The following is a 12,426-nucleotide window of genomic DNA, read 5'->3' on the forward strand; positions in this document are numbered from 1 at the left end:
ACATTCTATGATTATTTCATCATCACGAGAAAACGGTCTTTGTTATCTCGAGATAACGAAATAAATTAATTCGTTATCACGAGAAAACAGACTTTGTTATCTCGAGATAACGAAATAATAAGTCGTTATCACGAGAAAACGATAATAAAAAAATTTATACGGACTTGGCCCTTTAGGGCTTCCGTAATTTTCATCATCATCCTGAAATTGATCAGTGCAGAAGGTCTACAGCCTAAAGCAATGTAAAGAGTAAGTATGACTACACAACTGACAGTCATTGATCTTCACCTGGTCGTTGGGCTGGGCCAGGCCACTTAATCAACATCACATGCTACAATTATCCTATTTACACTTCATATAGTGTAACGGCATCGTTTTGATGGACCATCTCAACTACAATGTTTTCCTGCTGGGGTGTGAAGAGAAGTGTCCTCCCACCCAAGTATGGCAGTCTGGCAATTCTACAAAAAGTGAATGTGCAAAATATTTTTAATGTAGACCTAATTTCTGGAATATATATATATATATATATATATATATATATATATATATATATATATATAACAGTACAGTAAAGTACATTCTACCTGTTGTCTGAATTCTCCAGATTACTGTAGCATGGACGCAGAGAATCCACCGATGTTTAGACATGGTTTATGACAGTAGTCAGAATGTTATCAGAAATGATCACTCCGTGCCTTTTTCTGGGGGGCAACCACCAGTCTGACATAGGCCTCTAATTGTCTAAATGGCAACACTTAATTTTCTATCAAATGTCCCATCATTCCAACAATTTTTGCCTCCTATGGTCGGAATGACGGTATTTTTTTTCCTTTTTTAAACGTCCTGCATTTCCAACAATTCCTTTAATAGCGTTTTTTTCTGGTTGGGTTTAGGCAATGAAGAAAGGAGTTGGTTAAGTTTAGTAAAAAGACCAGGTAGAGGCTAGACAGGCAGACTAGTCCCTCTCTGCGCTCTGCTGTGTAATTACGCACAACCATGTGGGTATTCCTCTATCAGCATGTCTTAAAGAAGGGAGTCACCTGTTGAGTAACGCACGTTTCCTTATATTGAAAGCCTTGTCGGAATAGCGGTATGTCGGAATGGTGGTACGTCTAAATGGTGGGATGTCGGAATGACAGCATGTAACCCTTTCTGCATTCTACAGTGGTTTATATTGGAGTTCACATCATCAGAAACAAGTGTCATCAATTTCGTCATTGTGTTTGACGGATGATAAATGTGTTTTATTTCTTTCTTTCTTTATTAGGATCCCCATTAGCACCTGCCACAGCATCGGCTATTCTTCCTGGGGTCCGACATACACACAACATACACATAAACATTCCCATCAACACATAAGAAACATACATTCACATATACACATGAAAAACACACATTTATACAAGACACAACAAAAACAAACAACAAGGCTCCCTAATAATGAACAAACCACAGAAAAAATCTGAAAAGACATTTGACAGACAACACAGATGTCATAATTTCTCTACTCAGATTCCATTCAGTACTTCAATACCTTAAGTACAACCGCAAAGTAAATAAATAAAAAATAAAATAAAATAAAATAAAAACAAATGGATCATATAATAAGCATTGACTGTCTGAAGTAACTGCGACCATGCACTTCAACAACTCACACAAATACACTCCAAGAAAAAGGGTACAACCACAACTGTAGCGAGTCCTCTTAATAACCTCAATATATTAAATCATATTTCATTAAATTCTAAGAGATACTGTTTTAACAGCAATTTAAACCGATCTTTGTTACTTTCATGAGCAATATGAACTGGTAGAGAGTTCCAGGCAACCATAGCTCTGTACAGAACTGTCAGGGCCAGCCCTTGCATTTTGGTGGCCCTAAACAAGATTTTTGTTTGTGGCCCACTCTAAGCGCAAACACCAAATCACATACACTGCTTAAAACTGAATACAGACATGTTTGATAGACAGATGTAACAATACTCAAGTGTTTTATCTCCCGCTACTGAGGCCATTTGTCCTAGAACACTGTATAAAGAAATAATTTAGGCCAAATTTTCTGAAAAATTTCAAATCCCTTGTGAACAAGTCTAAAATGAAATCTTGTAAAATCGCCTTTTGAGCATAAATGTTGTCATTCTGGCATTCTATTTTCACCAAATGTCTTAAATGTGAGATAAAAGAAGTTGAATATTGACTTCAAAGCTTCATCGGATTTTTTTAAATGAGAAATTAGCTTTTTTTCCTCTTCAAACAAAAATATTTACTAAATAAACAGAAAACACACAATTTACATTGTTCATATAATGTGTGTTGTCACTGTCTGTGCTGTGTGAAAGGTAAAAAAAAAAGTGTAAGAGCTTAACAGGTCTGTATACAGAGCTGGAGCTGAGTTTAAGTCTGAACTTTCTCATATATATATTTTTTTTAAATAATCCTGCTCATCAGATGAGTCAAAACTTTCAGCGTCTGAAGCACCGTCATCACCGCTTCTCTCGCTCTCCAAACGATTCTGCGGGTTTGAAGCTCGGTCTCCTCTGCCGTCTCTCTCCATGCCAGCCGCTGTAGGTAAACCATGGATTCAACCAATTACGCACAGTGAGAGGGGACGATGCGGGCACCATGCTCTGTTATTGGCTCTCAAACCCTGGCTGTGAATAACGTAGGTCATCGAGGGCGGGTGTATTTGAAAGAGGAGAGCCGTCCCTCGGTCACAAGAGCAGTTAAACCGCGGCGTAAAATGACCGAAATATAAACAAAAACATATCAAGACCGCGTGCCGACCTCAGTGTTAAAATGATTTGAATTGAACCCCAGTACCTTCTGATCATGTGGCCCCACCTGACGGCTGAGGCCCTAAACAACCGCATAGAGTGTTTATGCCAGGGGCCGGCCCTGAGAACTGTTCTCTGAATTATACCTGTTCTCACTCTCGGCAATATGAACCTCCCTTCTGATGTACTTCTTGTTCGATAACTATGTTGGGCAAAATGGGAGTGTAGTTTGTCATACAATAATTTTGGTACTTGTGTCACAAGTGTATTTCTTAGAAAATTCAACAAAGCATAGGTAGACCTATGTCTTATAGGTAGCCAACCCAGACTATCATACATGCTGATCACATTACGTAGTTCGATAAGAACATAATAGAGCGCAACGTGCAGCTTTATTTTGAGCAACTTGTAATTTCCTCAAGTTCTTAACAGAAGTACTTGACCAAATTACTAAACAATAATCAAGTTGCGACAAAACCAAAGCATTCAAAACCTGCCTCCTGACATCTGGGGATAGAAAATTAGAAATTCTTTTCACTACTGACACTCCTCTTCCCATTTTGCCAACTACAGTATCGATTTGTCTGGACCACGATAAATTATGATCCAGAGTTACACCCAACAGATTTGTCTCATATACATGTTCAACCAAAATATTATTTATATTTAATGTAAGTGTTAGTTCAGGCTTGAACTGATACTTTGAGCAAAACAATATAGATTTTGTTTTGCCAACGTTGAGAATTAATTTATTATTACCGATCCACTCAGCCACTAAATTTAATTCCTCTTGCAATATGTTGTTCAGTTCACCTATTAAAGGGGCAGTGGCATAAATTGTTGAATCATCCGCATAAATAGCGATGTTAGACTTCTTCAAAACAAAAGGTAGTTCATTAATAAATACAGAAAATAATAATGGTCCTAAACAGCTCCCTTGGGGAAGACCACATGTCACATGTCTCATTTTTGATGCACTTCCATTAAAATAAATAATTTGTTTCCTACTTGTTAAGCAGCTTTCCATCCATTTTAATGCAGTGATTGTAAATCCATAATGTTTCAACTTATCCAATAACAGAGAGTGGTCAATAATATCAAAAGCTGAACTCAAATCAAGCAACACTGCACCAACTAAATTTTTATTATCTAACTAAATTTTATTTGTTTTTAAGTTTTGCCACTTGTATTTACCATTATGCATCACAAGTGCATCACAGTGACTGTGTTTTATTGCATGAGAATTGTGTTTAGAGTTTTGCAAAAGCAATGACTGAGATCTGCAAATAATGTTTTAAGATAGTTTATGGTTTTGTCAAAAGGATGTTCGATTTGGAGAATGAGTTTAGACAACTAACCCACTAAACTCGCTTCGCAGTAGTACAGCCCTCTGCTTCCCTCATTGTCGTCCCATGATCAAGGACATGGTGATGATCTTCCTCGACACCTTCCTCCTGAGTCTGATGTGTTTGAGGACACAGCCAATAGCGGACAGAGACACTGTTGATTCCATCAAAGCTGACGGTGTCTTCAATCACAGGGCAGCGTCTCCGCCCTCTGACTATATTCTTTATCAATGGAAACTTGACATGTTTCTGAGAGTGGTGGGGTGCGTGTGTTGGGGGGCGGGGGCAGCAATATAAAACAGAGAGGAAAGTGAACTGAATGTATTCACATGCTCTTCAGCAGCAGAGACTCAACACATCCTCCACCTGGAAAAGACAAACATGGCTGGTAAGGTTTTTTACTATTCAAAGTTATTTGTAGGATTATGATTTGTTTAATTTACAGTGACTTCATTTAGAAAAATATAATTTTCTATTCTAAAGTTGAGCTACTCATCAAGCAGAAGATTAGCACTTGAGAGTTGGTACCATGTTAGATGTGATGTTAGAATAAGCAGCACATGGCCTCCTCTATGGAGCTATTGTTGTTAACTTTATTAGCTCAGGGCAAAAGAGAGGTTACACACAAATCTTTTTTACAGATCGCCGTGAGCATTTGCGGATCTGCCTCAGCAGATGTTGCAGAAATGACGTGTAAAAAGACAACCAATCAGAGCTCCTGCCTGACTTAGAACTGATGACAGACATTTACAGACCTATTATAGATCTGTTTACACCTTCACAGATTTCACTGTCTGTTAACAACAATGGTCAATAATGAGTTTTAATATTCTCCCACAGATCTCAGGATTGTACTCGTTGGGAAAACTGGCGTTGGAAAGAGCGCAGCAGGAAACACCATCTTAGGAAGACGAATCTTTGAATCAACATTGTGTCAGAAGGAAACAGGAGCTGTTGATGGTCAAACAGTGACTGTTGTTGATACTCCAGGTCTGTTTGACACAAGTAAAGGAATGAACAAAGTCAAGAAAGAGATCACTAGATCCGTCTTGTTTGCTGCTCCTGGTCCTCATGTGTTCCTCATCGTGATGCAACCAGGCAGATTCACTGAAGAAGAAAAAGAAACAGTGAAGATCCTTCAGGAGATGTTTGGAGAAGAAGTAAGAAAGTACAGCATGGTCCTGTTCACCCATGGAGACGATCTAGAAGCAGAAGATGTTACCATAGAGACAATGATTTATGGGATTCAACCTCTCAGTGACCTCATCACTCAGTATGATGGAGGATACCACGTGTTCAACAACAGAGACAAGAAGAATCATGACCAAGTCACTGAGCTGCTGATGAAGATCAACAGGCTGGTTCAGAGAAATGGAGGAAGCTGCTACACCAATGAGATGTTCCAAGAAGCTGAGAGAGCCATCAGAGAAGAACAGGAACGTCTACTGAGAGAAAATCCAGTTATGGATCTCGAAGAATCAAGAAGAGCAGCTCTCAGAAGTGTGGGAGGTCCAGGAAGAGCTGTATCTGAGGTGTTGTGGTATTTTTTAAGAAAAATGACATAAAAGGTTGAAAACAACAAGACCAATGAAAAGAAAGTTATGCCACCTTTAAAGATCAAGTCAACAACAACCATATTACATTTTATGTTATTTTGTGATTAATTCATTAATCGATATTTGATACAGATTTAAATGGTCTTTCCTGCCAATACACTATGATGATTACTGTAGTATTTAACTAGGCTACATAAATCACAGTAGCATAAACTGATTTGTTGAACGGACCAGGTGATGGGCTGACTGGTCCTGTCTAACTTCTGTGTACTGGGTGCCATTGTGCAGGGTGTTAAGGCAGCCTTCCTCCACTGCAGTCCCTATGGTCCTGGACCCTCTGGCTGGTGGGGTGGGCTGCTTTCAGCTGGGGGGGACTCTATCAGCTGCTCCCACGAGAGGCATTTGACGCATTTGACACCAACAAGGTTTAACTTTAAAACCAGATTAAATCATGGTTTAAGTTTAAATTCTGTTGCACGTTAACTGTGTTTTAATCACATGAAGGTGTGTGTGTGTTTGTGTGTGTGTGTGTGTGTGTGTGTGTGACTGTAATCACATGAAGCTGGCTCTAGAGTCTGTGTGTGTGTGTGTGACTGACTTGACACATAGTTAGTTAGTAGCTGCATCCTGTGTCAGTCTGATTTAGCTGTGTCTCTGTTTATAAACATTTAAACGAGTGCCAGGTGGATTGTTTATGAAGTTAACGAGCTCTGGCCTGAGGATCAAAGAGGTTACCACGGCGATAGGGGCCCCCGCAGGCTGAGACAGACAGAAACGTGGAGAAAAAGAGCCATTTTCTGCCTCTGCACCGGTCTCACATTTAGGCTAATCACATGAAGTTACCTGTGTGTGTGTGTGTGTGTGTGTGTGTGTGTGTGTGTGTGTAATCACATGAAGTTACCTGTGTGTGTGTGTGTGTGTGTGTGTGTGTGTAATCACATGAAGTTACCTGTGTGTGTGTGTGTGTGTGTGTGTGTGTGTGTGTGTGTGTGTGTATAATCACATGAAGTTACCTGTGTGTGTGTGTGTGTGTGTGTGTATAATCACATGAAGTTACCTGTGTGTGTGTGTGTATAATCACATGAAGTTACCTGTGTGTGTATATGTGTGTGTGTGTGCGTGTGTGTGTGTGTGTGTATAATCACATGAAGTTACCTGTGTGTGTGTGTAATCACATGAAGTTACCTGTGTGTGTGTGTGTGTGTGTGTGTGTGTGTAATCACATGAAGTTACCTCTGTGTGTGTGTGTGTGTGTGTGTGTGTGTGTGTGTATAATCACATGAAGTTACCTGTGTGTGTTAGAGTGTGGGAGAGGAGTGTATGTGGGTATTTGTATGTTACCTGTGTGTGTGTGTGTGTGTGTGTGTGTGTGTGTGTGTGTGTGTGTGTGTGTGTGTGTGTGTGTGTGTGTGTGACTATGAGCTGCATCCTGTGTCAGTCTGATTTAGCTGTGTCTCTGTTTATAAACATTTAAACGAGCGCCAGGTGGATTGTTTATGAAGTTAACGAGCTCTGGCCTGAGGATCAAAGAGGTTACCACGGCGATAGGGGCCCCCGCAGGCTGAGACAGACAGAAACGTGGAGAAAAAGAGCCATTTTCTGCCTCTGCACCGGTCTCACATTTAGGCTTAGCATGACAAAACGGTAACTCCTATCAGAACAAAACACAGATCAACGTTGCTCTAAGGACTTACTGAAATTTTTGGTACGATTTGGTGTTTCTACAGTAAATATTTTGGCGACGCTGGCAGTTTTAAAACATCAGGCCGTTCTGCTTCTCTCAGAAAATATTTGTATTGGACTCAATGAGGAGCAGAGACAGACGTGGCCGCACTTAGAGGCTCAGAGTTTAAATTCTGTAAGTCTCTCTGATATTTTGAGCAGATTAAGAGATCGAGGATGAGCTCGTCTACAAACGTGCCGGAAATTATGTGTGTAGAGTGTAAATTGTGGCCATTTGGAGTTTGGAAAGAGAAAAAATCTGGAGTTTTTCTGGCATCTCTCCCACTCTAACCGATGATGTCACCCACTCTGACACGAACATTCCGTCCAATACACACCCATTATAATCTCATAATTTCTCCAAAAATGATCATGGTCATTGAACAGGGATTGATCAAAAACTATATGACCTATCAAAACGTGGAGTAATACGCCAATACACAAGACTTGCGTCTACTTTAAAGTTTAAATGGATTCTCTAGGTGAAAGTATGCCTGAGCAGTAGACGTTTGTTAAACTCCAATGATTGATCTTTTTCGGTCTTTTTTTTCCGCCCGTCCCATTGACTTACATGCAAATATTTTGCGCAGTTTTTCGCGAAAAATTCGTGAACTGTTGAGAAAAGTAATAGCACCCCGATCCCGATCGAACCGCACGTTTTGATATGCACCTCTGTGCACGAAGTTCTGAACTTTATTTTTCTTATCTTTTGCCTATGTATGCGACTCGGGTTGTTTTTCTTTTGCTTTGTTCTGAAGTGAATTAAAGGCAACTCTACTTGAAGATCCATCTTTTCCAGCGTCGTGTTTTGAGTTTATTTTACTTAAATGGAGAAGAAAATTTAAAGGAAATTAAAGGCCCAAATAGTGTTATACATTGGCAAGCCTGTGTCATTCTGTGATATTTAATATTGATGATTGATTAGCTGCAGCCCATAAAGAGGGAATCATTATTTCCATCTCTGTGTGATCTTAATGTGCAGTTCATTACTGTAGTTTCCTTTTAACTTTGACTTCCAACAATTACAAAATAAAATCATTAAGATCAGACCATTGTTTATCCACATTCTGGTTCACAACAGTTCAGATTAAAAATGACACAAATATTTGTGATGATGATTTTTGTGTCACTCTGATGTGTTGACAGCACTGAGTCCTGGAGCTCGGTCCATTTCAGAAAGCGAGATTAGTGGAAACTCTGAGTATGTTGAGCCTGAGATGAGGGAAACTCAGAGTTTTCCGTTTCAGAGAGCAGGATTAGCGTAATGCTGAGTCAGTCACTACGGCAACATGTGCTGTGAAGCAAACCTGCCATGTCATTCCGACATCCCACCAGTCCGACATCCCACCATTTAGACATCCTATTTCCTTCCATATTTCTCATCTCGAGCGACAGAGCGAAAAATTGCTCCGTCGCTCGGAGCCCCAACGATTTTTCGCCTGAGCAATTAAATGCTCAATCGCTCGTATGCATTGACTTAATATGTAAACTCGTCGCCAGCGAGAAAAACATTCAATATTGGTTGAGTTTGGCGGCGCCAGTGGCCAAAGCGGTAGTGTTTTGCCTGAAGGAAGACTCCATCTCTCATGAGCACCAGCACATAGCGGTGTAAAAATTCTGATCTCCCAGTGCATGGAAATGAACAGAAGACGTCCAAACTAAGTTTCTGTTTCCGGTGGATCATTTCACAGTAAACACACATGCACAATCCGACGGGAACATACCGCATTGCCTGCTCCCTCCTTGTCGTGACTCGCAAAAGTGAAAGTGAAACTTAAGTGAGAGCCGGGTTCCCACCATGCTCCTCAAAGCTGCTTAGTGCCAGTGAAGGCGATACAGACCCTCTCAGGCCATGACAGAGGTGTCATTCAACCTGTTGTAAGTCGATGTATCATTACAAAAGTTATGAAAATATTTTATGAAGGTTGAAAAGTTACTTAGTGTTGGTTTAAGCCCAACCAGTGCAAAATCTTTTTGGGGAAAAAATACGCTATTAAAGGAATTGTCGAAAAGCCAGGATGTTTTAAAAAAAATAATAATAATAATGTCATTCCGACCATAGGAGGCAGGAATTGTGGGAATAATGGGACGTTTGATAGAAAATTAAGTGTTGCCATTTAGACAATTAGAGGCCTATGTCAGACTGGTAGGATGTCGGAATGGCGGTTGCCCCCCTGTGGGGACACAGGGCCTAATTTTCAGTGGAAAAAAAAAGTTAGAAATGTGGCAACTAGAGCATGACACGGGAGTGGATTTTAACTCCTGTCCCATCCCACTCCCAGAGAAAAGATCCCATCCCATCCAAATCCCGGGTCGGGGTAAAAAAAAAAAACCCATCCCGTCCCACTCCTGTAGAATGACTCCCGCTCCCACTCAAAATTACTCCCACTCCTGTCCCACGCCGTTTTTTTTGTTTTTTTTAACCTCTTCATGCAGAGGCCATTTTTGGCAATTTCCGCCTGTTTTTGTATCACTGCAATTAAAGCTTTATAACTACAGAAGTACTAATCCCACAACTATGGTTTATGGCTTAAATGAAAAAAAACCTTTGTCCCTTTACATCTATAACTATAAAATATTGATTTGAGTCATTCCATAAAAAATTTAGCTTCTGAAAAAACAACTTTTTTTGAAAAAAAAAAAAAAAAAACGAGTTTGAAATTTTTGTTGAAAAGGTGATATTTCAAAATCCTAATTATAAAACAGGTTGAATTTTACATATATGGTTCACACACTCCCTGTCCACATGTGTACCAAATTTTAGGTTGATATGTAAAACTACTGAGGCACTATAGAGTTTTTCCAAACAGTGTCCCTTGGCGATGTCCACTGTGCCAAACCTGTCCAAAATTGTCCAATTTGGCTAAAATGCACACTGCAAGATTTTAGTGAGTTTTTTTTTTTTCCAACAGATAACCTATTGGGGCCAATCACAAACTTGATGGCTTTTAGGAACATCAGTTACATAAGTAAAATTTCATTTGAAAATTTAATTTAGGGGGATGAATATTTGGTGTCCAAAACCCATTTAGACATGAATTTGACCTTTTTTCGCCTGTATTATATTACGCTTCTATACTCTGTATTTCAACACTGGCAAACACACTGTACAGCAACTAAGGTGTAAATTGTATTGTTAAATAGAATTTACTGAAATTGCTTTTCATCCCAGTCCCACAAAGTACCTCCAGGAGGGCCTTCTTCACTTCAGCATGAGGGATGTCCTTAATTGTAGCCTCAACCTCCTTAGCTTCTCCAATTTTTCCCCGTTAAATAGGTTTTCCCAGAGTTTTTCTTCAGTGGATGTGAGGGCAGAGGATGTTGTTATGATGCCATGTAAAGCCCTTTGGGACAAATTGTTTGTAAAAATGGGATATACAAATAAAATTGCCTGCCTCGATATTAATCAGCTGCTTAAGACCAACACATAAAACCACCATTTTGAATTGGGTTCCACTAGCATTCAATCTATGAATGCAGATGAGACCGGCTCTATGCAGGGGCAACACCAATGTTCTACCCCCTCAAATCAAAATTTCAAAAGTTGAGAAAGTCGTGCAAATCATAGTGAAGAGAATATGGACAGAACCAGGGGCCAAAGGCACAGACACCCCCACATTTAAAATCCCTGCTCCACCCGGCTGTCAACAACTAAAACATTCCTGTCTGATGTTTCCACATGTTGAACAATCTTTTTCTGGAGAGGCGCTACACCCTCTGATGAGGGTTTTGATCCGGGGTCCTGGATGCTCCCCTTGGACAAGGTGTTTGATGAATCTTTATCTGCCTGCTCCAGTTCAGCATGGAGCTGGTATTCAGTCTATAGGCTGTGTCCATTTCTTTATTCTAATGATGACAGTTTCAGTTTCCCAGTTAGCCAATTCATTGTTTTGATAAAAGCTGCTCTAAAGTGCTCTCTGCAATCAGTCTCCTTTGACAATCAGGACCTATTGAGAAGAGACCCGGACACCATTCTGTACTTTAGTACTTATGAATGAAATCTAATGCAGAAATGTATAATTTAAGGCTTGAAAAGATTTAAAGACTGTCTTAACTCACTCACTTTCCCCAATCCAGTCCATTGGCTCCCTCTATAGTCTACTATAAGGAGTTTGACACTTTTTGGCGCTGTCTGTGTTGTGAGAATAGTGTCCATCATCAAACGTAGTGTAAAACAAACGGCTAAATAGGCTACCAACATGTAGGTTGTGTTCATGCTGAAAGACAGAAAAATAGTGCTTAGAAAAGGACCAGAGGTGTTCTTCATTTATCCAATGAATCCAATATTTTATTAGCCGAGAGGAATTGTTCAACATTTTGAGAAATTTAGATTGGTCACATTTAGGCCTACCCAGTTTCGTAAGGAGACGCTAACTGCTCCTCATGCTAAGCTAAGCTAATGTGGCTCCATATTTACCACACAGATTCAAGAGTTGTTAGGCTACTGATCTTTTCATCTAACTCGCAAAATGTTCATATGGTGAGCAATGTAGTATTTGGTATCCATCATTAAAAGACCATCTACTGAACTGTATTGTTTCTTGCCACTGAAGAGTAATTAAGTGTCAGACAACAATGCAACACACGTGCTCTACTGTTTCTGTTTTGATTCTGTTTTTCATGCAAAAACTATTTTTCCTACAGTGAAACACCTGCACTGTCCTGTCCAGAGACCACCTGCGCTCACATGACGCTGGACTCCTGCATGGTTCACAGAGCAAAATCACCAAGTCAATACCTCAGTTATGTTTAACCGTTCTACCGTGATAATTAACTTAGCCAACATAATTGTTCAAATGAATGCTCATGTTGAAAATTATGTCAAGGAGTTCAGAGGGTTTAGACTCGAGGACTTCAACTACAGCTAACTGGTATTAAAAATGTCGTCAAACATTGTGACTGAGTATCACAGAAGAAGGAGTATAGTAGTAGAAATTCAGTATAGTAAAGGAAGAAATTCATACATTTTAAAAGCCAGTTTTCAACAAATAGAAAAAACAAAATTACTGTCATTTACCCTGCATG

General features: G+C 39.7%; 1 protein-coding gene across 1 annotated transcript; it reads left to right on the forward strand.

Moving 5' to 3' along the window:
- The first annotated feature begins 4,504 nt into the window (after nucleotides 1-4,504).
- Nucleotides 4,505-5,688, forward strand: LOC146983499 (GTPase IMAP family member 4-like). The gene is made up of 2 exons (XM_085785618.1): nucleotides 4,505-4,511; nucleotides 4,964-5,688. Exons 1-2 carry the CDS (start codon nucleotides 4,505-4,507, stop codon nucleotides 5,686-5,688), a joined length of 732 nt encoding a protein of 243 aa, XP_085641744.1.
- Nucleotides 5,689-12,426: the final 6,738 nt, after the last annotated feature.

The sequence above is a fragment of the Trachurus japonicus genome, chromosome 8 (assembly GCF_045865225.1).
Source record: "Trachurus japonicus isolate A0001 chromosome 8, Traja_1.0".
Taxonomy (NCBI): Eukaryota; Metazoa; Chordata; class Actinopteri; order Carangiformes; family Carangidae; genus Trachurus; species Trachurus japonicus.